Below are 26,649 nucleotides of genomic sequence, written 5' to 3'. Positions count from 1 at the left end.
TTGGTTGGCAGAAAGTAAGACTATAATGCTTACATTAAATGAAGAGTTTGGGGACATTCACGATGAATTGTCAGTCGTTTCTTTATTTAAAAAAAAAAAAGTTTTGTGTTGTCAGATATGACTTATTCAATAATGGTTTCATCAGATCTGATGGATACGTTAATTAGATAATCAGGTTTCATGCTTATTTAAAGTTCTGTTGCCCACATCTATGTAATTTGTCAGCTGAGAGATTTTTTGCACTTAACTGTAATGCACTGAACAATATTGAGCTTCTATCAAAAATCTTTTGCTTTGGAAAATGGTAAATATTATGGTTTCTGCCATTTGCTCTTGAATAGTGAAATTCTCAGCTGCCAAATGGAATATTTGGAGAAGTGAAAAAATTCACTGATTTACACATGTTATGGGCGGGTGATGCTTTTCATTTTCATCTTTCTGTGCTGCTTTTCAAATTATAGTCCAATGCTTACAAGGAAAATTCAATACCAATAATTTCGTTTTTTTGAAAGTAGGAATGTTGTGTACCTGCTTTATATAGCACATAGTGCTGGTCTCTGTCCTTTCAGTACTCAAACGTGAGGTGTCGTTTTGAGAAGGAAGTACAAGTAGGATAGAGAAAAACAGTCTTTTGGGTTGGTCTGCTCTTTTTCCTGTCGCCACTGTTGTATTCATTTGGGCTGTGCTTTCTTTCATCGCAGGAATCCCTTAGCTGCCGTTTGGTGTTTGTGATGATGCAGTACTGTGTGGCTGCAAACTACTACTGGTTGCTGGTGGAAGGCATGTACCTGTACACGCTGCTGGTACTGTCTGTCTTTTCCGAGCAGAGAATTTTTCGGCTGTATCTCTGCATTGGCTGGGGTAAGTTGATCTTTCCTTACGTCCACCTGTGGCTGCCCACTTCAAGTTCTGCAGTCTATTCTCTTTTTATACCTGATCCCTGATCTTGTTTGAGCTGGGCCAGTGTGGCTCCTGGAGGCCTGCAGCATAGAGGCTGTGGGTTCATAAGCATGTGGTACTTTTCCAGCAAGACATCAACTTCCTAACAAAGAAGATGTGTGGCTGGTTTCAGGTGAGCAAAGGGTACTCTGAATTACCATACCCTGACAGTTTCTCATTACATTCAGTGACATCATCTACTTTTGGTGCAAATTAATGGTGTATCTCACACCTAAACTGGAGTAAAGATAGAGGCGTGCTGGCAGTGAGTGGAGGAATGCAACAGGGATGACAAATAAGGGGCTGCTAGCAGGTAGCATTCAGACTGTGGGCAGAGCAGACCAAGTGACAAATGTCAGGTGAAAGATTGGTCAGGGTGCATGTGCCAGGGACATATGTATCCTTGAGATTAAGTACTGTGATGAGTTAAAATCAGTTGCTTTAGTCAGAACTGCCTTCTATGAAAATTCTAAAGCTTTGATTCTTTCACTCTCCAGTTAGCATGGATTCTATTACTATTCAGGACTGATCTTAATTTTTGAATTTTATTTCTCTTTTGTGTCTTTATTGCCTTCTCTTCATTCCTCTTTTCCTCCCTCCCATCCTTGTAGAACTTGAGTGACTATTGAAAAGCTGAAAGTAAATCCAAGTAAATACTGCAAATGCTTTCACAGATACTACTTCTAACATTTAAATTGCTTTGACTGTCTTTCTCTTTCTATGGATTTACCAACTGTGAATATTCTAGTAAATTAATTCACTGATAAAATATGTATAAATGACTCAGTGTGAATTGCTCGACCAATTTTACTGAACAGTAATATATGGAAAGTAAAGGCTTTCTGGTATAAATAAATGTAAGGAATAGCAATTTCATGGTGAGAGTTTTAGTTAAGAAGGTATTTGTCTTCTGTTATTGTTTTATGTAGACCATGCAGCAAAAGCATTTTATATAACCATAGAATCATAGAATGAATCATAGAATCACAGAATGGCTTGGGTTGGAAAGGACCTTAAAGCCCACACAGTTCCAAATCCCTGTCGTAGGCAGGGCTGCCACCCACCAGCGCAGGCTGCCCAGGGCCCCATTCAACCTGGCCTTGAATGACTCCAGGGGTGGGGGGACCACAGATTCTCTGGGCAGTCTGTACAAGTGTCCCTGAGTAAATAATTTCCTCCTAACATCTAATCAAAATCTCCCCTCTTTTCATTTAAAACCATCAACCCTTATCCTATCAATGTGCTCCATCATAAAGAGTTCTTCTCCAGGGTTTTTGTAAGCCACTTTTCTTAAACTAGGTAGTAATCATTTTACCTTTGATTTTTTTTATTTTTATTTATTAAGGAAGGTGGGGGGGAGCCATCTTTGAAGCACTGAAGTCATGAGAAGAAATGGAAAAAAATGAGAAGAAAAAAAAAAGCAAAATTATATCTGCAAAAGTGGAGCGCAAAAACAGAAGACATTACTTTATTTTTGTGGAAATGAGTGGCAGTGCCAGAACTTGACATTAAATATATAAACTTCATCCAAACCTCCTAGAAAAGCTTTGCCAGTGCCATTCAATCCTCATCTTTATAGTTTCTTGCTATTCCAGCCATGGCTGTATGTGCAAACCTTGCTAATAATTCTCTGTCTTCAGATGCAGACATCTGCTACTGCAGTCCAATGAAGCCCTCAGTGCTCCCAGATCAGTTATAGCAGGTAACAGTTTGGTCTTGAGCAGTTTCTGAGAACAGGTGAAGATGTTTTTAACTCATTTTCTTGCTTCGGTGGTGTTTCCAGTTTTTGGGTGCTCAAGTTCCTCATCAGATCCCTTTCTGCTATGAATGCTCAGTTTCATTTTGAGCTATATAATAGCCTCAGCATAATGCCTCAGGCTCTGCTTCAAAAAGCCAGAAAGTGAGGTTGTTTGAGCTGAGGGCATCTCACTCTTTGAAATAGTTGATCAACTGTAAAAAAATAAAGCTGGATCCAGAAATACCTGATTATGTCAGAGCTGATTTGATACCCTGACCCTTTATCGTGTTAATGAAGTGTCTTACAAGATGATTTTTTACTGTGTCATTACTCATCTTTTGATGAATATTTGTGTTAAAATTTTGTGGGTGTATTGTTCATAAACTTTGTGGGTGTTACTCATGTCATTATTTTTTCTAATGAGAACTGAACTTTTTGATCATTTACAGACCATATGGTATTGTTTCTGCTTCTGGAGTCCCCAGTGTGATTGCATTTGGTTGTGCTCCTACTCCTGTCTAATGCATGAATGGAATGGTATTCTCTTCAAGGGTTTTTTCCACTTGGGTGTTTGCATGTACACTCAGCCGTGGTATTTTCCTTGCTGTACTTTTTTCGCTGAACAATCAGGCTCAGAACAAACAAGAAGCTAGAGCAAATCAATTCATTGGGTAAGCCCAAACAAAACCATAACATAAGGACCAGCTTACCAGTAGGTAGAAATGTCCTAGTATGTATTTCTCTCCAAGAGTTTCAATTGTTATGTTGAATAGTGCTATGCTTTGTCATTAACAGTGGAAAAAAATCTGTGTAGCTACGTAACTGGAAAAGTACTCTCATTTTACGTTTAACATGAACATTTTATCTCAATTCAAAATAAGGATAGGGATGTGCAGGCTGGTCTTAATCAGGATGGCTGGGACACCAGCACATTTTTTGTTGTGCCTGAGCCCAAGAGGAGAGTCACTGAGCCTTATCCTGACATCAAGTAAATGTGTCAGGGCAATACAAAATAATCCCTGGAGAAGGGCAGTACTGCTGTAACACTGCTGTGTGCATCTTTCAGCAGCAACTGGAAACAGGACCTTGCATTCAGAGCTGGGGAGGAGAGATGAATGGGAAAGCAATGGCAACATCCCACAGTGACTGTGCATGGCAGCCAGGCAGGAGGAAAGTCAGGAGGAGGCAATTTTCAGCACTAAAAACTAAGAAGAAAATGTTAATAAAAAAGCTAAACATTCTCTTAACTTCTGTGGCAATTTTACACCCAGCTGTGCATGCAGCAGGGAAACTGCTATAAAAAATAAATAACTCCCCTCCTTCCAACTCTTGGTAATCCAAACTTGCTCTAAGGATGAATACACTGAAGGAAATGAGATTGTTAAAGGCAAAAAGCCTGGCTAGGGTGTCAAAATCTACATCTCAATTGCAAGGATGATCTGAGTGGAGCAGAGCCAGTAAGATATCTTCCTTCTCAAACCCAGTATGAGCTCAATGTAGCAAGAGGATGCACTCATTACACTACCATTTCTTATCTGTTTTCAGTGAAAAATCTTCTAGACAAGGATATGAAAATTGATTTTGTGTCCAGACTGAGCCTGATAAGAAACAAATAAACAAATCACTCTGGACTTTCTCTTATTTCTCTTTGCTCTCAGTCTTCTGCTTTCAACTTTTCCTTTTTTTATCTGTTAAAAAAAAAAAAATTACATGTTTTCTTTTCACTTCTATACTGGTACCCTTTCTTCATCTGATTGTATTTATTTATCACTAATTTTAGTTCCTCATCACATATCTCTTGTAGTTGATGAAGTCAGACTGTCCTGGATGGTTTCTTTAGAGAAAGATGTGAAACTAGATTTCTTTTGACAGCAGCCGTGTTCCTCTGGTTTGTGTGCCTGATTATCTCAGAGGCTAAACTTCTCACCACATGGAAACCACTGATCTGAAACACTAGTTTATAAATAAATTCATCCTTCCTAAAATGCTGTATGCAGAATATGTCCTTTTTTATGAGTCCCAGCAGGATGGCAATACTTTGGTCCTATGGAGGCAGATTTCCATCAAGAAGAATCTCTAATCATTACGTGAGGATGAGGAGTGAGTGCCTCTCTTGCTCCTCACACATCTTTCTCTTCTGAAATCACCTTCACAGAAAATGAGGTACAATGCAAACCTAGCAATAGCCTGCTAGAATGAAAACTTACTTGCACATCAAGGTATGGGAAGGAAAATGCATGGAACATACCTGGTGATATCTTTTGTGGTGTTCAAAACTGTCTGAGCTTATCCATTCTGTTCCAAAATGTCACAGACCCATTAAGGGGAGAGGCTGATTTCTGCTTGCAGTTATACACAGGATGTAGAAGCTATCACTAGCAGAGCTGCTAATGAATCTCCTCTCTGCTCGTTTGGGACTGTGGAACATTAGGAGAACATCATCCAAATGGTGAATCCTCAAGTAGAATTTCTCACAACTTTCTTCTCTTACCTACTCCATTCTATTATTGTTCTGTCTAAAACTGTTGGGTTTTGGCATGGATAATGTCTGACTGGTTTACCTACCTTTCTTGTTTTCCTTTTTTCTGTAAGCTGTGCAGATACCTGAGCAGGTGCAGAATACTGTAAGTTAGCAGGAAAATAAGTATGTCCAGATACTTACTTATGCAGTGGGGTGTATAAGACATTGATTTGTCAGATCTATTACTTTCTTATCATCTATAATATGTGTAATTTTTGTAGACTATTATTCAGAAGCCCCGTCCTGTGTCATCTAAGTTGAATTTTTTTAGCTGAACTCTCAGCATGCTTATTATATGGTATCTGTGACAGGTTTCATAATCACAATATAGTGTTCAAAGACTTTCAATTAGTTATTCTGTAAGCATTAATGTGGCTGAGTCTGTTATGAATATACTTTTGCAGTCTCTGGCATCTTCAGATGTGATTCAGTACAGACAGAAGCAGCTGCTACAGTTTCCTGAATTCGGATACCTTTCTTTTTTTCGGTTAACCTGGGGAAATTGCCCAAAGATCTCAGGGCTTTTTGTATGAGAGCAAGCACACCCTACAAGTGAGGGAAGTTTCTTCTCAGATATCCGGTATTCTTTGAATAGCTGCATGAGAAAGAAGCACAAGACTGAAGCCCAAATGTACTGCAAGTGCTGTGTGTTGTGAGCCCAGGATGAGAATACTATATTGATTCTGTTCATAAATAATATTTATCTCTAGATTTTATTCAAAGCGCTTTATAGAATTTGCTTCTGATGCTTACTGAAGCCTGGCAAATTTCCCCTGAGCAAAGTAGCTAGAATGACATTTACTTTTCTGCCTGTTAACTGAGGTTAATTAGGTGTCAAGATTACAAAGTAATCTATGGAGAACCTCAGTGATCCTTGCAAGCTACAATTATTGTAGAGATGCTGCAAACTTTCTCGTTTGCTATTTGAATATATTCTGTAGATTTGAGGTGGATTAGGGAAGGCTGCGGCAGTCTCCTGTTCAGATCTTGATTAGGACTTTGGGAAACTAAATGTAGTCCTATCTGCCGAAATTGTTTTTCAGATAGTTTTCAGAGCCACCTTTTTCTTAGGACTAGTCTTTGTGAATTTGGTCAGATGACAGATGGTGTCCATGTAGAATTTGCATTGATATTCAAAGCTCATGAATATGAATTGTACTGCTAAGTATTGGTGTCTCATACTAAAATATATATTGCTAGAAAGGACCATATGTGACTGATGTTGTTGCAACACAAAGGCACTGCAGACCTGCGTCAGAGGTGACAGGGACAGAGGATGTTGTGCCACTGTGCTACCTATTAACTTGTACAACATTTACATAGCAGGATACTGATGCTAGTTCAGTAATACGAGCCCTTCTCCTGCCAGGCCCATTTAATATACAGTATTAATAACAGTTTCTCACTTAATTCAAATGACAAGTAATGCAATTTATTTGGAGAGATTTCTGGTGTATCCAGAAGATGGAGGTATCCACAAATGATTACCATTATCACTCAGTGCATCTGTTCCCTCCACTGACACACAGCCTTTGTGCTCACAGTGTTTGTGCCTTAATCTGTGAATTTCATATTGAAGTGTCTTAATTCTCAGCAAAGTTAAGAAAGGAGTAATTCAAACTATAATTAGTTTCTATGAATCAAAGGCTCTTTTGTTCGGAAGTGATTTGCAATGAGTCTGTTCTTAATCTCCTATGCCAGTATCAAAGTAGGATTGATTTCTCGGTAACTTTGTTCCAAAAATACACTCTCAGTATAAGGTATGTCTGTGGAATGTGATTCAACCACCTGCCCAGTATCTCTACTCAATTTACATATTTATTATTATTATAACTATTGGTTTTCTGTGACTTTTTTTCCTGCTGCTCTTTATTTTTTCTCTTTTTATTTCCCTTTGGTTACTGATAGAGAATAATTTATCATTTGAGCTATTTCTGCAGTATTTAGCTGTTATGATTGTAGAGAAGGAATACAGTGCAATGAATGAATAGGTTTTTACTGATATTGTATACTCCATGCAGATATTGCTTGAAGATTTTCAGTCTGCAAGAGATCACTGATTTCCCTGTGGCTTCTATTGTCAGAAACTGCACTTTTGCATTACAAAGTTCTAACATCTGTTACCATTCTCATTTTTAAGAATGTAATGCACTTTAAAATTTTGTTGAGAGACTTTGTAAAGCAAATTATAACTGCCAGCTTATTTGGCTTTTGTGTCTTCCCCTTGCATCCCAGATCAACTATGAATATTTCTAACACATACACTGTCAGGTAAGCACAGGAGCAAGATTCTTCTCAAGAAGAGATGCACCTGCTCAAATACCATAGCCCAAATTTGGGTCTTTTCTGGGGAGACCTGAGCACACTTGCTCCACAGAATATGCCCATGCTTTCATTATCATCATGGTACATATAACTGAATGTACTCCAGTCCCAATGCCAATAGACAGCCTGAGCTTGGTACTACCTTAATGCAACACAACAGACCTGCAGATGGAAGTGTGGATGCAGAAGGTTTGGGTCAAAGAACTCTTCATTCTTTCTCTCTAAATTGCATAGTGGCCAGCAGATATTCCAGAAATTTAGTTCCCTTGGCCTCTCCATGATAATGGATAAAAAGCTGGTATATGCCAAATATGGGGGTGATGGTCTGTTGTTCGTTGCTCGTGCCTGCTGGGAACTAGACAGGGGTGTAGGCAAAAAAAGTTATACATACTAATTACTTGCTGGTTAGATTCTTCTTTCCACTATTGACAGCCAACTGCACTGGTCAGGAGACGTGACCCTCCTGGCAAAGAATTACATTGTATATCATTGTATGGGGGGTTATGTCCTCTCTGCTTTTCCCTGTCCTTTAATGTCAGTGTCAACCTTGTCTCCTCTCTTCCCAGGTGTACCAATGCTGTTTGTTATCCTCTGGGGAACTGTCAAGTACCTTTATGAAGATGAGGGGTTGGTTTAGTTCTGATTTTCTAGCTATCTCATTTGTGCTGTGTGTGTGCACTGACAGGCCATTGTTTGCTTTCTGTTTGTAGTGTAGTGTAGTTTGCTTTGGCTATGTGCTGCAACCTCATAAAATTGCTTCTGTTTTGTCTGAAGGTCTTGCATGACATTTCAGGATGGACTGTATGTTTCTTTCTGATCCCAATTTTCTGCATGTCTGAATGAATCTATCCTTTTGCAGGTCAAGGAGAGGCATGTTTTGTTTTCTGTAGTTCCAGTAACAACAATAGAAGTCATCATACCCAACCGAGACCTCTCCTGATATTGTGCCTTTGGCAGTAGCCTTTAGAGTTATGCCTCAGATGAAGGCAAAAACGTCCCACAGAATTTTGCCTGCAATTTGTAGTGGTTAGCTTATGCCTTGCAGCAGAGATGTGATTGCCTGTTCTTGTTTAAGCTTCCATTGTTTTGGTCTTCATAAAATGAAAACGCATTCTGTGTCTGATTGTGTTAGTCTTTCTGAAGTCAAGTGTACCACTAATAAAACTGTTGAAAAACACAAAATACATTTTGTCTGCTTTTCCCATAGGAACTGTTCTGAAAGCAAAAAAAGGCCTTTTTACTGCTTTATGCACCAGAAAGCATTATAGTTTAGTTTGTTTGTTTGTTGTTGATTTGTTTTTGTTTTTCAAGCAAGAGAGAGGAAAGTGGCTTCCTCGTCTTGGTGACAATGACTGCCTGAAAATATTGAGTAGCTTTCTTTGTGATGATGTGTATAACTTCATGCTATTTCATTATTTTTTTTCCTAGATGATCTATTTATTGGATCTTCTTACTTAGCATCCAAGCAGCCCAGCCAACACTTTGTAGTCATTGTGAGATGTTTTTTTTTTGTTTTGTTTTTTTTTTCAAGCACAGTCCTTGCTGGAGAGATGCCATGGTGTGAAAATTCCATGTAGTCAGAATTGCTCTCAGACTGTTTTCTGGTATTCATGAGTATTAAGATCAGGGTTTTTTTCAGTGTCTTTCATAATACTGAAACAGCTGTCAAGTTGCCTCTTCTGGCCTAAGCAATACTAGGATTATTCTATGATTTTTCTTTCCAAGGTTGACTTGGTAATGTACCATAACAAGATCATGGCTATTCTGATGTATTGCTAGTTTTGATGAAATGATCAAAATAGATGTAGAGAGCATGTAGCATCTGAAAGGCAGTATTCCATAGCCATATCTTGCCATCAATGTAGAAAATGTATTCAAAGTACTCACACTGAGCCTCCTACATAATGTGATGTTCAGAGCTGATTTATACTTTCTATTACGGAAAACTGTCATTCACTGCCTTCGGCGGACCTTAAAGGGGACAATTTTGCACCTTATTGAATTTTCTAAATCTTGTATAAATATTTGTAAAATAGAACAGTAAATAACCACATGCAGCAGCTTCTCTGAAAGGCATGATTTCTGTGCCTTGGGCAGACATTTGTTGGAGCAGACAGGGATATCTTTCGTGCTGTTTGCTGTAGCACTGTCACCATGGATATGCGGCAGGCTGTAAATTTCATTTGTGACTCAACTTCTTACCTGGTTATGAGGAATAACTGGAAGTAGATGTGGCCAGGATTGGAAGTTCCAGGCAATCCTGCTGTTTGAATAAAGGATTAGAACCTGCAAGATCTATTTGTACATTGGTTCCTTCTTTCCTTACAGGTACACGTTTGAACTCCTTTATAAATCAGTTGCTGTTTTAAAAAGTGAGCTATTTAAAAACACTTTTTGTATAGATTACGAATAAAAGTGAAGACAGTGAGCTTCTTAATCATTACATTGTACCTGAAGAGCTGGTAGAGCAGGGTGGTTGGAACTGGATGACCTTTAAGATCCCTTCCAACCCAAGCCATTCTGTGATGATTCTGTGTTCTTTGTTTCTGCCTTCATTTAACTATGGGAGGAAGACAGCCAGTCTTCAGTATTTTTAAAAATGAGCCGTTAATCTGTATGTCTTTAAGGTAAAAAATCAGTGTTTTCATTCATAGAAGACTTCTAGATTGTTAAGCAAAGGCAGAAACTTCCCAGTAGCATCTGTTTCTCTGGATTAATTTCCCATTTGCAATTTTGATGCTATTATCTGCCGACCATCTTTTAAGTGGTCCTGAACAAACTGCAGGGGTAGATCCCAATCAGAATAGCTGCTAGCATATTTATCAGTGTGAAAGTCCCAGAAAGCACAAATTGAGAAAAAATAATGTACAGATCTATCAAGTTCATTTTCTGGACACTTTAATAGCTGTGGCACTTTAATTGGACTCTAATGGTGTTTTTATTGCACATATTTGTATAAATTTAAAAGTAGCTAAAACTGCTCTGTGCCACAGGAAGCAAATTAATACACACAGAAATGTAGCAGAGCTAATGTTAAACCATTTCTCAGTCTCTGTCATTATCAGGAAATTTTAAAATTGCCTCTGCTTCCATTTAGCTAGTCAGAAAATTAGAACTCCACTCCCAGCCATGCCTGTTATCCTACCTGCCTTGAGGGGTTCAAATAAAATTAATTTAAAAAATGCATGAAGCCAGAATCCAGTCACCCATAGCAATTAAGAAGTTCTGTTACTCAGATTCCAGCTCAGGTACACTGACTGCACACAATACATAAACTTCTTTCTCAGTATCTAAAATACAATTTAATACAATTGGATAATGCAAGCAGATCTGGTTGTATGTATTAAACTCAAGTTGAAAGAAAAATGAAGTTCTTAGCCTTTTTGGACCTCCGTTACCACCAAGGGAATATGGAACTGCCACAGTGAAACTGCTTTGCTTTCTTCTGTAGGATTTGTGTGTGTAGGCACTGTGGCATGGACTCCTATTATGCACTACACGGTTTTCTATTTTCTCTCAAGTTGACTGTCCCGTGACAAGGCTTAGGTGGCTTACTCTCTGCCAGTAGTGCCCTACTTTCATAGGTCTGTTAAGAAAACTTAGGGAAAACTGAGCACACATAAGTTTAGGCAGATGAAATCTGGAGAAGAAATTTGTTCTGTGAAACAACCTGTATTTTCTATAGTGCTGTTTCATAGTTTGTTTCACAGTCTGTGTGTCTCAGTAACCTGCTGAGTTTACTGATGAATGTTTCTGTTGAGTAATACTGAACAATGTGACAAGAGACTAACAAAGCTGTTTCATGCAAATATTAAGTAAGCTGTTGCTGCTGGAGCCAATGAAGTGGACGTGAACACTGCTGGGCCACCCAAGCCATTGTGCATACACACACGACCTCATGGGGCTGGCTGGCTGGAGACAGCGGACAAAAGAACTAACTGTACAAAACCCCATTGTAATGATCACTTCAAACTGATGATCCAAGCTATGGCTTTCAGGCATTACATTTGTAGTGATCATTCTCCTCCATTGCTTGAGGGCACAAAAATTTTAAAAAAGAAAATGAGGCTTATGGGAAGAATAAAGTATTAGATTGCCTGCAGCATGTTACTTTCTGGACAGAAAGTACACAAGAGGTGTAGGACAGGAACCACACAAGAAACATCTGACTCAAATCGATAGCTCTCCCCTTGCAACCAAATGGCCTTGGTTTTAATGGAGCAAATCTCCAAAATTTATTGATGATAATTCACATCAAGAGTTGGAGGAGAACTAGCCATTAGTGGACAGGAAAGGCAGACAAGTAGTATCCAGCTAGATTATGACAGCTGCAATTGTATAAAGCATTCAGTGTTTCTAAGAACCCAGCAAATGCATCTGTTTCCATGTCAGCATGATGTACTTTCCTGGTATCTAGTCCTCAATATTGTTTTCCATCTGCACTACTGTAAGTGAATGAGAAATGGGAGATTTTAGTAATGTACTGAAACTTTTTTCTTGTCTTTTTGCCATCTGCCTAGCTGCTGGAGCAGGAACTATAACATGAATTACTGGTTGATCATCAGACTGCCCATTCTAATCGCCATTGGGGTGAGTATGGAGTACACTCAGTACTATATCATGTATTACAAAGAGTGGTAGTGCATATGGCTATTGTGCATGTCCAGAGGCTAATAACCTTTGAGGGCACTGACATTTTCAGAAATGAGATTTTATGAAACCAAATTGGTTTCTATTACTTGAATTCCTGACAAGCGTGATGTTTATTTTATACTGTCTTGTTTGTTGGCAGTGCATGATAACTAAATAGCATGCCACATCAATACAGCTAACTCCTCTGTTTGGGAAAGCTGCAGCAGGTAGCACAGAGGATGCATTTTAGAACTTAGTAAGAAATTGAATTCTGTGGTAAATTCTTCAGCTGCAGAATAGCAGGATTCCCAGGGACCTCGAAATGCATACACAACCCAACCTAACGCTTGCAAATGCATATTTCTTGGTGACTGTATAAATTCTTCTTTAATCTCTCCAGGTAAATTTCTTAATCTTTATCAGAGTTATATGCATCATCATCTCCAAGCTACAAGCCAATTTGATGTGCAAAACTGACATAAAATGCAGGTATGTTGTTTGATGGTCTGACACTTGTTACCTCTCAAAATAGAAGTAGACAAAGAGGTACATGGAAAGAAGTGGATTAACAAGAATGGTTAAAGATAACTGACCCTGAGTAAATGCATAGCTTGTGTTGCATATTGCTGTGACTGCTTGGGCAGTCAGACACCAGTGAAACCTCCTGGTGAAGCCAGGACAATTATTGCGCCTGCATTAGAGATAAACAGAAGACTTGATCTCTGAGCTCATCAGTTTACGCTCTTCTACAACTGAAAGAATATTAAGTAAGCAGGTATTTTTTGCATACTTGCAGCATATACAAGTACTTACGTAATTTGAAAGAAAATGAGTGAGAGAAATAAAATCTTCAGTGAAGATAGTGAGGGGTTATTTTGAGTACTGCTGCTTGTTCTTATTGCCAATTTTTATTAGGACAAACTTTCAATCTTGAATTTACTAGGTATATATATGAAGTTTCAAGAGAGTACCCACTGAAATGTTCAATATTTATTTTGCAGTCGTTGCCCTGTCTGTATTACGCCTGTTATCACCTTGATAAGATTCATAGTTGCATCATTTATGTCTACATCTTGAAGTACATTTCTGTATTACAGTCTGAAAAATAGTATAGGAGGAACAAGTCTGCTATAGGATAAATTAATGAGTGTGGAGCAACATGCTGTTCAGCTATGGTTTTTTGACTTTGCTTGACTTCTATAGTAGACACAGCACGTATTTTTGTGTCATCTTATCAGAGTACAGAGTTGTCTTGATTTACTTACCTTCAGAGCTTTGTGAAATTTTGGATATCCTTATGCATTGAAGTTCAAAGCAGAGAAAAGGACTCCTAGTGTGCTGCACGCTTAACTTTCATTCGTTCTGAATAAACATGACCTTTTCTTCCCAGGGTAAAATTCGCAGGGCGTAGTGGGAGGCAGGCAGTTTCGCTGGCTTGGAGGCATTTGAAGGTCTGACTGTAAAATTACGCTATCAAGGAGAAAGCCCTTGCCCTTATGACTTCTATATTTAGAAGGAAGGTTTGATATAGCTGAACCGGAAGTGCAAGTTCATTCAGTTATTCATGTTGTATGTTCAATAATCTGCTAGTAAACAAAGAGGCTTTATCAAGAAAGAATTTACCCAGCATCAGAACCTTCTTTACTGATGAAGACTAAGGTCTTGGTAGTCCTTCTTGTGGTTGGTAGATACAGTCAAGTTGAGGAAGTCTTCTCTACCCAGAAGAGTTCAGTTCATTGGTAAGTCTCTGATGATAACAAGACCAGAGAACATAGGTAGCTGTATGAGAATATTTTTACTCCTTCTTTTCTGCTCAGAGATACTGGAAAAGACTTGTGTGGATGAAAGACGGAAATGCTACTGTGAAATTTATTCTCTTAAACAAGACCAATGTAGGTGCCCTAGAAAGTCACTAAGTTATATGTAAAGGAGAAGTCTTTTGCTTTCAGACAAATTTTTCGATCTGCTCTCTTGTGTTGCCCAGATAGCGCTCGTTGTTCAGCATAGCAACAAATCCCTTTTCTCTGCTAAGGACTGGAGTTGTGAGGAAGCTCTCTTTTGCTGAGGTAGGGAATTTTCTTCAGGGAGATCTTAACTACCCAGGAAGCATTTTCATAGGATTTTTCATAGCTTCCTGTTTAATATAGAGCTCTCCAAGTATCCCATCTAGACTAATTAACATTCATTAAACAAACTAGGGGATTGCTGTACATCTACCCAACTCCCTTTCTTTACCCAGGCCGTGCCTCAAGAACTGATTCAGTCAGCCTCTTGCTTCTACCTCTGTCTCAGGGAGGTGGTGGTGAAGCAGAGCCTGCTTCATGAGACTTGCTGGCTAGCTACTCTTTTAAGCAAATTCCCTCTCCTCCTCCAGTGCAGTGGCATGCCTACGTCCACTAAAAATCTGCATGCCTGCTTGACTGTAAACTGTTTAATTTAAATGGTTCCTTAGATACAGTATCTCTCGATCTTGCCTTGTGCACCAAAGACATTGGCGGGCTAGTGGATGGGCTGACAGGAGCCCAGTGCTTAGTGTGGAACAACTCCATCCAGCAACATGGAATGGGTGCTGACTGCGTATGAAGCAACTTTATGGAAGACCCAAGAATGCTGGAGGACAGCAAGCTGAACATAAATCAGCAGTGTGCCCTTGTGGCATTGTAGACTGACTGCGGTACGTTAGTAAGAGTGTAGCCAGATCAAGGGAAGTGACAGACCCATTCCATTCAGCACCTATGAAACTACTTCTGGTGTCCAGGTTCAAGAAAGTCATTGTGTTCTGACCCCCTGTAATCCATGGATCTTGCCTCAGTTTTTTCACCACTGTATGTCAGGGAATAAAGTAAGTGATGTAGGAGTTGCTGAGAACTAGATTTATTCAGCCTGGAGAACAGAAGGCTAAGCAAGGATTCTATTGCAGTCTTCAGCTACCTAATGGTAATTATAGAGAAAATGGAGCTGGACTTCTTACAGACGTACATGGTGAAAGGACAAGGGGGACAAGTTATTGCAAGAGGGGTTCCAGCTGTTTGTCAGAGGTAGGGGGAAAAAAAAAAAAAAAGTTGCCTGATGTGGGAAAAGGGGCCTATTGGGGCTGTGCAGTATCTGACATGGACATATTTAAAACTTGGTGGGACAGAGACCTGAGCAAACCTGCTGAATTGAGCAAGGGACTTCTGGAGATTCCTTTCAACTTGAATTTGATTCAGAATATCAGCCGAAAGCCTAGAGTGCACAAGATATTCTAAGTACTGTCAACCCTGCCAGTCAAATGATTCTATACCCACCAAAGTGTCCCATGGCAGACTGTCAGCAGACACTGGTAGCACTGACTGGTTCTGTGGCCCAGGATAGTACTGTAAGCTCTTCTGTGAGGTTCAGGCACCTTCCATTATCCTGTTGAGTGGCTTGTGTATCTATTAAAAGAAAGCTAAGGACTACTCTTGTGAATGGTTCCCTATAGTTGTAACCCTGAGCACTCCTTTCCCTCCCACAGGGAAAAAATACTTTATTTCATATTGGTCTTTTTTTTTTTTTTGCTAGCTGTGTCTTTGAACTTGCCATTTAAATCACAGAGTCATCAGTCACTTTAAGACAGTTTAACTGCTTTTATGAAGTCTTATACAGTTACAGTCAGTTACAGTGTTTTGAAGATCTAACACACCATGGAGGTGGGAAGGAACAAGAAGTATCCTCCATATGCCAAGGTATTTTTAAAAGATTCTAATCCCTGGTAGACTGTTTCTTTCATTAACAAGATAACAAAGTAAGTTTTGATTATATTTCCCATTTACAAATGGAGAGAAGTGTACACAGGGAAACATCTTGGGGAACAAGAAAGCATGTGACCTGCTCCTAAATTTGAAAGGCCTTCTAGGCAAAATACAGCCAGGAGCTGAATAAATAGCATTGCTGACAGCAGGGGGGATGTGTAGTGGAGTAGCACTTAAAACATATTGAAACCTACCATGGTTACTTTTGAGGCTACTTTTCCTTCATTTGTTTATTTATTTATTCTTTTTCGGATCACGGTGTGTCAGAAGCGGAACAATGAATTATTCAGTGGCATTGTTTCTTTCTTTCTTTGTGATCTTAGGCTGGCCAAGTCTACCTTGACATTGATCCCACTGCTGGGAACCCATGAGGTCATCTTTGCCTTTATTACTGATGAACATGCCAGAGGGATGCTGCGCTTTGTGAAGCTTTTTACTGAGCTCTCCTTTGCTTCTTTCCAGGTAGCATTCATACTTGGCACATGTGGATATTTTGTAACTCCTGTTTGTTTGGTGTCCTGCTCATGGTCTCATTCCTGTTTATTGTATTTCTCAATTTAGCACTGGATATTGCAGGTTTATGCCAGTGATATGATAACTCATTTTTAATATTTAGTTTAGATGTTAATGTCACTCTATTTTCAATAAGTCTTACATTTCTCACAGTAAACTGGTATTCCCATCCATGTATTAAGCTCTACTCCCTGTGGGGTGCCTCAAGGCAATAATGAAATTGTCTGTGATTTCCTGTGATTGTATAATGGTGTTGCTGAAAGCAAATTTGGTGCCTTCTCTTGCATTTTTGATACTCTTGAAAATCAGTGCTGTGAGAAGTAGTTGTCTACAGCTGAAACTGCATGTGAGGCAAATGTAGATTTACTGTGATTTTTATTTATCTGTTGCCTTAGGTAAAGCCATTTTTAAAATAATCTCCTTGTCTAAGGGAATCATTATTCTTCCAGTTTACCTGCTCACCCATTCATTTATCAAGCACAGAGCTGTATTTAAGCTCACTGTGAATTGTTTATATTAAGTGTTTATGGCCAGAAGACAGGTAAGGAAGAAGCAGAGGGAAAGAGGTGTTAGGAAAAAATGACAGAGGTTGAAGAACATAGTAGCTTATTTTTCCTAAGATTGTGTGCTTTGAGACATAGTTTGATCAAATTTCTCTGCCATAAGGGCTGTCAGAGACCACCCTTTGTCTTCATCTTTCATTCTTGTTTTTCTCTCACCATGGAACATGCCAGTGTGGAGCTCAGTCCTCTGCAGCTTTGCTTGGCAAAGCACGAGAACTGCTCTGCTCTGCTCTGCTCTTCTCACTCCTCTTCTGTTTTTTGTTGATTTCAGGGGCTGATGGTTGCAATTCTCTACTGTTTCATCAATAATGAGGTAAGAGAGATACTACAAATTGCTCCAGCTTGCACTATCAGCAGCCACTGTAGAAAAAGGAAATTGAAAGTGGTTTTGAATTGCTAAATGATCTTGAACTGCTGAAAGTCCTACTGAGGACTTTTTTTTTAAATTCTACTCTTTCTATAGACCGTCCTCTTTACAGCCACACGGGATAACTTTTCAGACAATTCTTGTTGGAAAGAATCCAGGCAATGTACTTCAAGAGTGTTATTTGTAGGCATGAAATCTTGCAAGTTTTCTTGCTTACAATTGTATAGTTTTCAGTGATTGAACTTTCATTTTATTGAGACAGTTGCTCCTTTTAATCTATTCCAAAGAGCTTCTAATGTGCTTGCTTTGATTAATATTGAAGTAGAGCCCTTTTTATTCTACAACTCCAAGCAGCTCACTGGTGAGATTGTAGAGTATTCGTGGCCAATGTCTGTACGGTTTAATTTAGTCTGGTTTCCCTGCATCCCTGCTACTGAAAATGTCATCACTCTCTCATTAAAATATAGCACTGAACTTCAAGGAGTAGCAAGTTCTCCCAAAAGCTCCAGCCTCAAAGCTTTGAGCCAATATGAATACAGGTACCACCTTCTAGGGCATCTACTGAACTCCAGACCTGTTAGAGTATTGTTCTGTTTCTGTACTGCTTAAACCTTTCGTGTTACCTTCTAAGTGGTCGTTATTATTTATTCACTCAGCAGCCAGGTTTGCAAAGGAAGCAAAAACACTACTGATTTGGCAGCACATTATTAAGTCTAATGCAAGTCAATGTGTTTTGCATTAGTGCTAAGTCTACTTTTAAATATGACACAGTGATCCAAGATCATCTGTTGAAAGATAGACCTCATCAAGTAATTGAAATCAATGGAAAAAATGTTCTAATTATGTCATTATGACTAGGCTGGAGTTAACAAAAAAGCAGCAGGCATGCTGAATAAAGCCCTGCAGGAGACTGTTCACTTTTGTAGCTGTGGGTAAGATTATGTTTAAGTGAATGTGTTAATTGCACCACTTATGAAAGCTAGAGGTGGGTAGCAGCAGGCTTTGCTCAAGCATGAATTGGAAAATACTTGTTTAAAATCCTTTGTACACTTTTACAGGTGTAAATCCTGAAATTAAGAACCATCTGCTGCTGTATCATTTATTTTGATTCACTTTGGCCTCTGCTCACACATCTCCTGTGCAGCTGCAGCCAGGCCCCTGGTGAATAATGTCCAATAGTTTCCTCCAGGTGATACAAGAACAAAGTTACATTCATTACAAACCCTGAAAAAAGAGTTGCTTCTTTTGACAGAACCTTCTGTGACATCTCATGTTGTTACAGCTCTTTTGCTTTTGTAATGTAATTTCCAGTGTGTAATTGTAATGTATTCAGTTTCATAGAAATCTGACAATCTAGACTGAATTATTTAACTTGTTCCAATGCTTACTAAAAGAAGGGAAAAGAATTTTGTCAAGCTCATTCATCAACATATTTAAAATAAATCCGTGTAAAGAGTTTGAGTATGTCAAGTCTCTTCTATTTCCTTCTTAAACTCTTAGTTTTTAAACTGTTTTTCTTCTGACAGTGTTTATGAAGTCTATCCTTGTATGCACATGGTCTGTATTTTTTGTCTGTGATTCAGTGACTTCTTTTCTTTTACGTTAGCCATACTTTTCTTTGTTTTTTGCAAGTGTTGGAGCCAGATCAAGGACAGAAATAAAGATAGAAGTTATGTTATTTCCTTTCATAGAATTTACTTACAGAAGAACATTAAAATATGTTTGTATTTCAGTCACATTTCACCTGAAATAATTCCTCAAGTATTCCTCTGAAGCAAATTACAGAGTCTCATCAGATTGGCTGTTATCACCAATTTTCTTTGAAGACTGAGATGGGTTTAATGTGATCCATTTTTCTGCGGTGTTGCCTTCTGTAAGAAATATTCTAACCAGAGAGATGCTATCCTTTTCCATCAGAATTAGTTTAAGCTAATTCAGGCTGCCTTCTGTATAGTTTTCCTTCTCTTTTTTTGCCTCCTTCCTATCTCTGTGGAAATACACTTCACCCTCTTTCAACTTAAAAGAATCTGTCCTAACTCCAGGATTCCTTGCCTTTTTTTGTTTGTTTGTTTTGGTTTTCATTACTGCTCAATCTTCATTTTCTCTTTTTACTCTGTATTCTCTATACAGACTATTTCTTGAAACTGCTCCACCAGCTCTATTTTATGTCATTTCAGATCTACATTCCTATCACTATGATTGTATGACCTGGTTTTTGCCAAAGTTTAACTTCTCTGTAATCAGATTTCAGACTAATTGCCACATTCTCAATACCTTTGCCTGCAACCTGCATTAGGCTCAATCAGCTGTTCTCTGTGAGATACCTTCTCCATTTTTAACATCCATGACCATCTTTTCTAGGTTCTACATACTTCTTACTTTTGTCTATGAAAATTTTCTTCTTCCCCTTTTTCATGGGAATTTTTTTCTTGGCTCCCTTCTCCCTGTACAGCCTATTTATGAGGAATCTCATCCATGCATGGATGCTGCTTGGCTAATTATTTGGCTGAAAGATCTGTACAACTTCTGTGCTCAAGATCTACTAAATAAATCTTGAACTATTACTTCAGTCATGTCTTCATAGCCATCTAGGCAATAAAAAATTAATTCAGCACTGAAAGCAGAGTTGCTCTTTACCCTTTTCCTTAACCTTTGGAGGGAAAACTAATATTCTGTCATCCAGATCTATTCCTAAAGCATCATTTCTGCTATGGTCTTTTGTTCAGTTCTTCCCAATCACTTCATCTCAATCTTGCAGGCTATTTGTGTCATAGCTCTAGGATACCACCTGTCATGTCCATCCAGACAGAAGATATTGCATCCCTCTGCCTGATTCTAAATACCTGCTTCAATTGCTCATTGACTTACTCTGTCAATAAATACATTCATGTTCTCTTTCAGGATCTTCCTGTCAGTATCTAAAACTGCTTATTCCCAGTGCTGCCTAAGAAAACAGCCTTTCTCCATTCCCACAAAAGTTACCAATTACAGGAATGAAAGTATCATCCATTCTTATTCTGCAGACAGCGTGGTGCTTGTATTTCACTGCTTCATTTTCTGTCTTTATCAAGTTAGTCTTCCTCACTCTTATATGGCAAAGTATTTCAGACATGCTGTCTTTTTTCTTGTGCCTTTGTGTGGCTTTTAACACAACGGTCACCCAGAATCATAATAAAATATAGTATTTTATCTTAGCACCTTTCCTTGTTCCCCATTTGATTGTGATACCAGAGGGACAGATTCCACAGTCAGTAATGCATTTGGACAGGAATGCATTTGGACAGGAATGCATTTGGCTCTCATGTGCTTGTGCCAGGACGGTACTAAGTACAAGGGCTGTAGCTCTGAGCTGACAAGCAATGCTAGGGGTAACTAGTAAAGGAAGACAAGTGGCTGTGCATACTTTGCTCCTTTTTCAGGGTTTCTTTCCAGGTTTGGTATTTGAAAATAAACAAGTAGAGAAGAAAGACAAAAAGTAGCTGGTTCCCTAGAAAGTTTCCATCAGAGGGTGAAGATTTCAGCAGCTTGAACAGGATAACAGGCCTGTGCTGGAACTACCATTAATCTATTTAGTCTCTTGGTGGTCAGTACCAGACCCTAAGAGGAAATAAAAAGGAACTCTCCAGAGAAGGCTCACTTGAGTAACCTACCATAGCGCACTTAACTTCCAGGCAGAAGTACACACCCCAGTGAGTTCATCACTGTAATTGCTCTCCTGCCTTTTTCTAAATAGAGTAAAAAAGGTTCAATTTTACATCCTCTTCCTTATGCGTTAAAAGCTAATGGAACTTCTTACTTTAGACCAGTGGCAAGAACTTTGCCCATGGAACAGGTAGGCTCAAAATTCTGTTCTGAAGAATAAAAACCCCAAACCATGACACAAGGGTTTCAAAACCCTTGATAAACTCCCAAATGGATACAGCAATTACACAGTTTAACCCAGGACCAGTAACTGGATATAAGCCTTGCATAAGTACTACAACTTTTTAAAAAAATACAGTATCTGCAAAGAGATACTTTAATTGTTATCTAGAAGGGGGAAAGACAGTATAGTCTTTAATATGCTAGTTTGTTGGTATATCAATTCTGAATAAATATCTTTTGCATGGAATTAGAAAAGTAAATATTCCACAAATAAAAATCAGCCAAAGAATAATACTGATTGAATGAAATCAGAAGCAGAACTTTAAGAATGCCTGTGGTGACAGTATTGAGCAGGAAGTCAATCTTTTCACTCATTTAATAGTCGCTAAGTAAAATCAACTTAATACATGGGGCATGGAGTACAGGTTGTATGACAGATGAATACTAGTTAGAAAACAATACTGAAAAATTCCTGGTGCACTGTAGCATAAAAACAGCTTTATACAAGTGAAAGTGAAAACCATCATTATTTTAAATATGAAATACCCTGTGATAGACTAATGAGATAATTAGATAATTTCAAGCAACAATAATAGAGGTTTAGAACATTGCCATCTTTCCTCAGTAGTGTGGTATGTTTATGAATTTGCCCTTTTCTAACAGAATCATTTAAAGATCTGATTACTTCTATACTCATTCCTTTTGTTCTCTTGTTTTGCTTCTGTTAGGTTCAGATGGAGTTTCGAAAAAGTTGGGAGCGCTGGAGATTGGAACATTTGTACGTGCAGAGGGACAGCAGCATGAAACCTCTGAAGTGTCCAGCCAACAGCATCAGTAGTGGAGGCACGGTAGGCAGTAGTGTTTACGCTGCCACTTGCCAGGCTACATTCAGCTAAGATTTCTGCAGGTGAACCAGATTGAGAACAATGAACTGTATAATGTACCTGAAAACCCTTAAATACCCAAGCAAGTGGCTTAAGTGTGTCATCTCCAGCAAGAAACTTGAGTATATGCTGCTCATTGCCTGCAGGCTGTTGGACAAAGGTTTCTAGGGAGAGCAATCTGCTAATGTAATCAACACATCAGAGCAAAAATTGATCATGTCTAAAGTAAGTTAAAACTTTCTTCCTATTTGCACACAAGGCCTCCAGGTGTCCAAAACTTAGCATAGCATTGATCCAGTCTGAAACCACAGGGTCAATGGCTTATTATTGTTGAGTGAGCGAGCTGAGTGATCGACTGATTAAATTACAAGGAAACAGAATATGATTATTGACAAAAAAAAACATGTTGACTTTTATGAGGATAGGATAGGGTAAGGTGCTATCACATTTTACAAAAAACTTAGTGGGAGGCAGCATGGGCTTTAAGTATGAATCAGTTTTGTAGAAAGTTTCCCAAATCTGAAGTTCAGAATGTATTTACCTGTTTACCAGAAAGGTGAAGAACAGCATCTTGAAGGTCTGTAACTGCAGCAGGTAGCATGGTGTATATTCCTGAATCTTCTTTTTAGACTTTGCTTGAAAGAAACAGACCAAAACAGACCAAAACTACTATCTATTAGGGAACCTATTCTGATATTAATAGATGTGTCATCTCTACTGACAACAATGGAAATAACCACCGAATGCAGAGCCCTTCCGCTTTTATATGGTACTCTGCCTCTCCATGGTTATGAATAGGTATGGATAGGTATGAACACAGACAGGATAATGACTTTTCCTTCAAAACATTTTCCTTCAAAGCTGTGCTGTGCTTTCTGTGGATGCAAACACAGAAAAGTCAACCTGCAGTTACAATTGGTCTTACCAGACTTCACTGACTCGGAAGTGATTTGATATTTACAGTGTGGGCTCACTTTTGTCTCTTCTCTAGCCTTGTACATTTTCTCCAGGCACCTGAGATACCCGCAAGGTGTTCTACTCAGGGTAGTGGAAGGCTGAACTGTCAGCACGGCGGACAGCTCCCGGCTGCTGCCCAGGGCCCGGGTTGCCCACCTGCTCCAGGGCCTGCCCTCAGCTGGGTTCAAAAAATGCCCCATACCACTGCATCCTCAACTCAACGGGCTGTTTGTTTGTTTAAAACTGCAAGGGCTCTTGTAGAGAATGCATCTATGCTGCTAATTATGTTACCCTTGCTGAAGTTTACAAGAGTTGCTGGGGAAAACATGAGGCACTTTTATAAGCAGACCTTGGCCCATTGCCTCACTTAATAACAAGCGTTATGTATCTTTACTCAGCTTAGATATACACCTCCCCTTTACAGCTGAGACAAGATGCTAAAGAGTAGGTCTGAGAACATTCCTGCCCATAGCCTTCTTGTAATAAGAGTGGCTTCCATAGCCTAGCAGGTATACCACTCAGCAGAGATATTTTCAAGTCCTTCTTTGCACTTGAATCCACATCCCTTGTTGCCAAGAAAGGGGACTGGATATAACTCAGCATCTTTCCTGCCTGAAGCTAGATTGCTTTGCATGGAATAATTTAATCTTTGTATTAGAATTCAAATTGCCAACAGGTTGGATTAATTTTGTAATCAGCAGATTAGAATTAAATTAGAGAAGATAGGTTACTTTCTTCTGCTATAATGCTTATAATTGAGCTCCAGGGAAAAGTCAAGACACATTTGTAGAAATCCACCACAGTTCTCAGGCTGGCTTGCGTATGCCTAGCACACTGGCTTCTACACAGGCCATTCCCAGGCTGTGCCTTTATAACATTGTTTGCAGAGCTGACCTTGGAATGAAGCACCTCAGGCTCTTCTGTAAATTTAATACCTAGTTTCTACAATGCATCACCCTTAATACAGTATCTGACTACTATGTATGTACATTAGTCACTGTTCTGAAATATAATTAATTAGCTTCTTGTATGCAGAGTATGCATTGTTTTTCCACTTAGCATCTACGTTTGATTGCTTTGAAAGCAACAACATGAGAATCACTGGTAGGTGAAAAGGTATCAGCTACAGGTGAAATCTTAATCTATATGGTAAGACACACTGGAGGGAATAATTTCCTTCATTAATATTCAAGATGGATGCTAATTTTCCAGGGCCCTGCTTGATTGTGTGCTAACCCAGAAAAAAGGTTTCTGCCACTTGTGCAGCTGTTAGCAAAATTTGTTTTACTATGGCAACAAAAAGCTGTAGGTATGCGTTACACACTATTATGCTGGAAAAAATATACACAGTGAAGGAGGATAGACATTTGTGTGCGCTAAGAAAGCTGTACTTAGTTTCTGTCACAAAGTTTCCCTCTACAGTTTGACCTGCTTTTGAGCCCTGAGGCTCTTTTTGGCCTTCCCAGTCACTTAAGAACTGAAGGCTTTGGGCCCATAGGAATATCTGCAGCACCAGTTGTCAAATTTATCTTTTTATGTTCCAGCTTGTTAGAATATAAGTGAAAGAAAAAAAGCGTAATGATCTCAGACAAGCCTTGGTGTGTTTTTCTTCCTCTCCAATTAAGCTCTCACTTCTTTGTCTCTCTTAAGAACTGGTGAAACTAAGTGAAAGGAATTGCCATCAAAGCAGAACTACAGTAGTACCGTACTTTGAGAAATACGTTAAGGCCTAAAAAATGATTTCTACGTAATACTTCACATCTACTTCAGTAAAATCTTTTACAAGCCCATATTGTTATTCTTGCCATCTCTATTTCAGAATTTATACTGTGCATTTATTTGAGTAGCATGAAATAAGAAAAGCAACAGAAAGCACTGGAACAGATAAACTGCATGAATTTTTATTTTTGTGCCTTTCAGCTTCATTCTCTTTTAGCATAGTAATTTGTTTCATAAAGTATTAAACAGAATAGTCTACAAATTCACCCTGACATGTAACTAAAGCTTAAAGCAAATTAAGCCTTTATTTCCATTATTGCTGCTATAAAGTTTTACTGTTTCGTGGATGTTACCTTAATATTTATTTGCATGTCTTTCCTTGCTTAAAACACCCATGGGATCTGTGAAAGGTGTCAAATTATCAGCTCCCCATGAACATTTTTATTTTATTCCTTGTGAATAAAGTTTCAACTCGCTCACAAAATGCTCTCACTTACTGGTGTACTTACCTTTTCCTAATTATCACCTGTTTGTTACTCCATCATTAGCAGAATACTTCCTAAGATTGTATAGACTCCTAATTCATGGTTCTTCCATGGAAGTAAAGATTTCTATTTCCACCTCTGTGTCCACTATAAAGAGTGCTCTGAACCTGCAGAGGCTTATTAATCAAAAACAGAATGGAGCACATTACCCACATGGAGTTAGGTGAAATCAGTGAAAAGAACGGTGAGAACTCAGCTGGTTTGTACATCTCAGCCAGAGGATGGTGAAAGAAGTGAGAAAATTCCGTGGTTGGCTTTATGTAACATTTGGAATTTATACAACAGAGCAGTAGTAGGAGCTGACAGTGTTGCAGAGAGATACTGAAAGATGCTTAGCAGCATTACACGGTATTTACTTGTGCCCTAACCTATTATTCTTTCCAGTCCAATTAACACTTCCATTTGTTTATCCAACAAAAGATGGAGCCTGTGGTAACTATAAATCACAGCTAACACAGAAAAGAAACAATGAAACAGGACTTGAAAGACCAAGGTTGCGACTTTTGTTCTCAACAAAAGGGGTATAAACTCAACTAACTGCTCTAAACAACTTAATATCAATTATTTATTTTCATGCAATCTTTTATATATTAGAAATACCAATGGGATCATAAAAAAACCAAAATGGCTCATAAAGAAAAGTGCACACGGCTGCACACGGGATGATGGTGAGAAGCATCACCAGCTGTGTGCTGGTAAAAAAGGACGAGTCCTGCAACAAGCAAGTACTCTTTCATCTAAGAGCTTCTTGCAGTCCTGTATTTGCTGCTCACTGTCCCTAAGTTATGTTTCCAAAATGATGGTTAAAACCACGTGTCACCTGTCAGGAGTAATAACTGATATTTTCGCCTTACACTGCAGATAGCAAACGCTGTAACATGAAGCAATCGGGAAACCTGCACCAAAATTTGATGTATTGGATGAAGCACGGGCATGATCGGAAGCAGCATCTGGCTTCAGTTGTATCGATACCGCCTCGTGCCTTGTCTTGGGTGTAGACAAAGCCGGGAGGGAAAGCGGCAGGGCACTCCCTTACAAGTGTAGTCCAACACCGGCCTCCCGTGGTAAGCAGAAAGTCACCGACAAGTTGATGGCGCTTTGTTACGGCTTTATTCTGGAGCGGCGGGGAAGGAGTCAGGCACGGGCGGCATAGCGCAGGGCACAGCCGCATCCCCGCCTCCGCAGCCCGGCCCCAGCTCCGCTACCTCCCGGCGGCGGGCCGGTAATGCAGCTCCCGCTCCAGCTGCTCGGCCGTCAGCGTCCCGGCGATGGCGGTGCAGCCGGGGTTGAACACGGAGTAAGCGCTCAG

At 39.2% G+C, this 26,649-nt stretch overlaps 2 protein-coding genes across 2 annotated transcripts in view; one reads left to right on the top strand and one right to left on the bottom strand.

Moving 5' to 3' along the window:
• The window catches only part of GLP1R (glucagon like peptide 1 receptor), a 52,278-nt gene extending 27,303 nt beyond the window's left edge, over positions 1-24,975 (top strand). Inside the window, exons 7-13 of the mRNA XM_010706972.3 lie at positions 702-861; positions 8,090-8,150; positions 12,044-12,113; positions 12,556-12,644; positions 16,252-16,390; positions 17,276-17,317; positions 21,964-24,975. Of these exons, the coding sequence (XP_010705274.1) occupies positions 702-861; positions 8,090-8,150; positions 12,044-12,113; positions 12,556-12,644; positions 16,252-16,390; positions 17,276-17,317; positions 21,964-22,131 (729 nt within the window). The 3' untranslated portion in view covers positions 22,132-24,975. The remainder of the gene's footprint in view (positions 1-701; positions 862-8,089; positions 8,151-12,043; positions 12,114-12,555; positions 12,645-16,251; positions 16,391-17,275; positions 17,318-21,963) is intronic.
• Positions 24,962-26,649, bottom strand: part of SAYSD1 (SAYSVFN motif domain containing 1) — a 3,702-nt gene continuing 2,014 nt past the window's right edge. Inside the window, 2 exon segments of the mRNA XM_019613507.1 lie at positions 24,962-26,396; positions 26,543-26,644. Of these exon segments, the coding sequence (XP_019469052.1) occupies positions 26,297-26,396; positions 26,543-26,644 (202 nt within the window). The 3' untranslated portion in view covers positions 24,962-26,296.

The sequence above is a fragment of the Meleagris gallopavo genome, chromosome 2, assembly GCF_000146605.3.
Source record: "Meleagris gallopavo isolate NT-WF06-2002-E0010 breed Aviagen turkey brand Nicholas breeding stock chromosome 2, Turkey_5.1, whole genome shotgun sequence".
Lineage (NCBI taxonomy): Eukaryota > Metazoa > Chordata > Aves > Galliformes > Phasianidae > Meleagris > Meleagris gallopavo.
The sequence above is the reverse complement of the archived record's forward strand: the minus strand, read 5'-3'. Positions and strand labels throughout refer to the sequence as shown.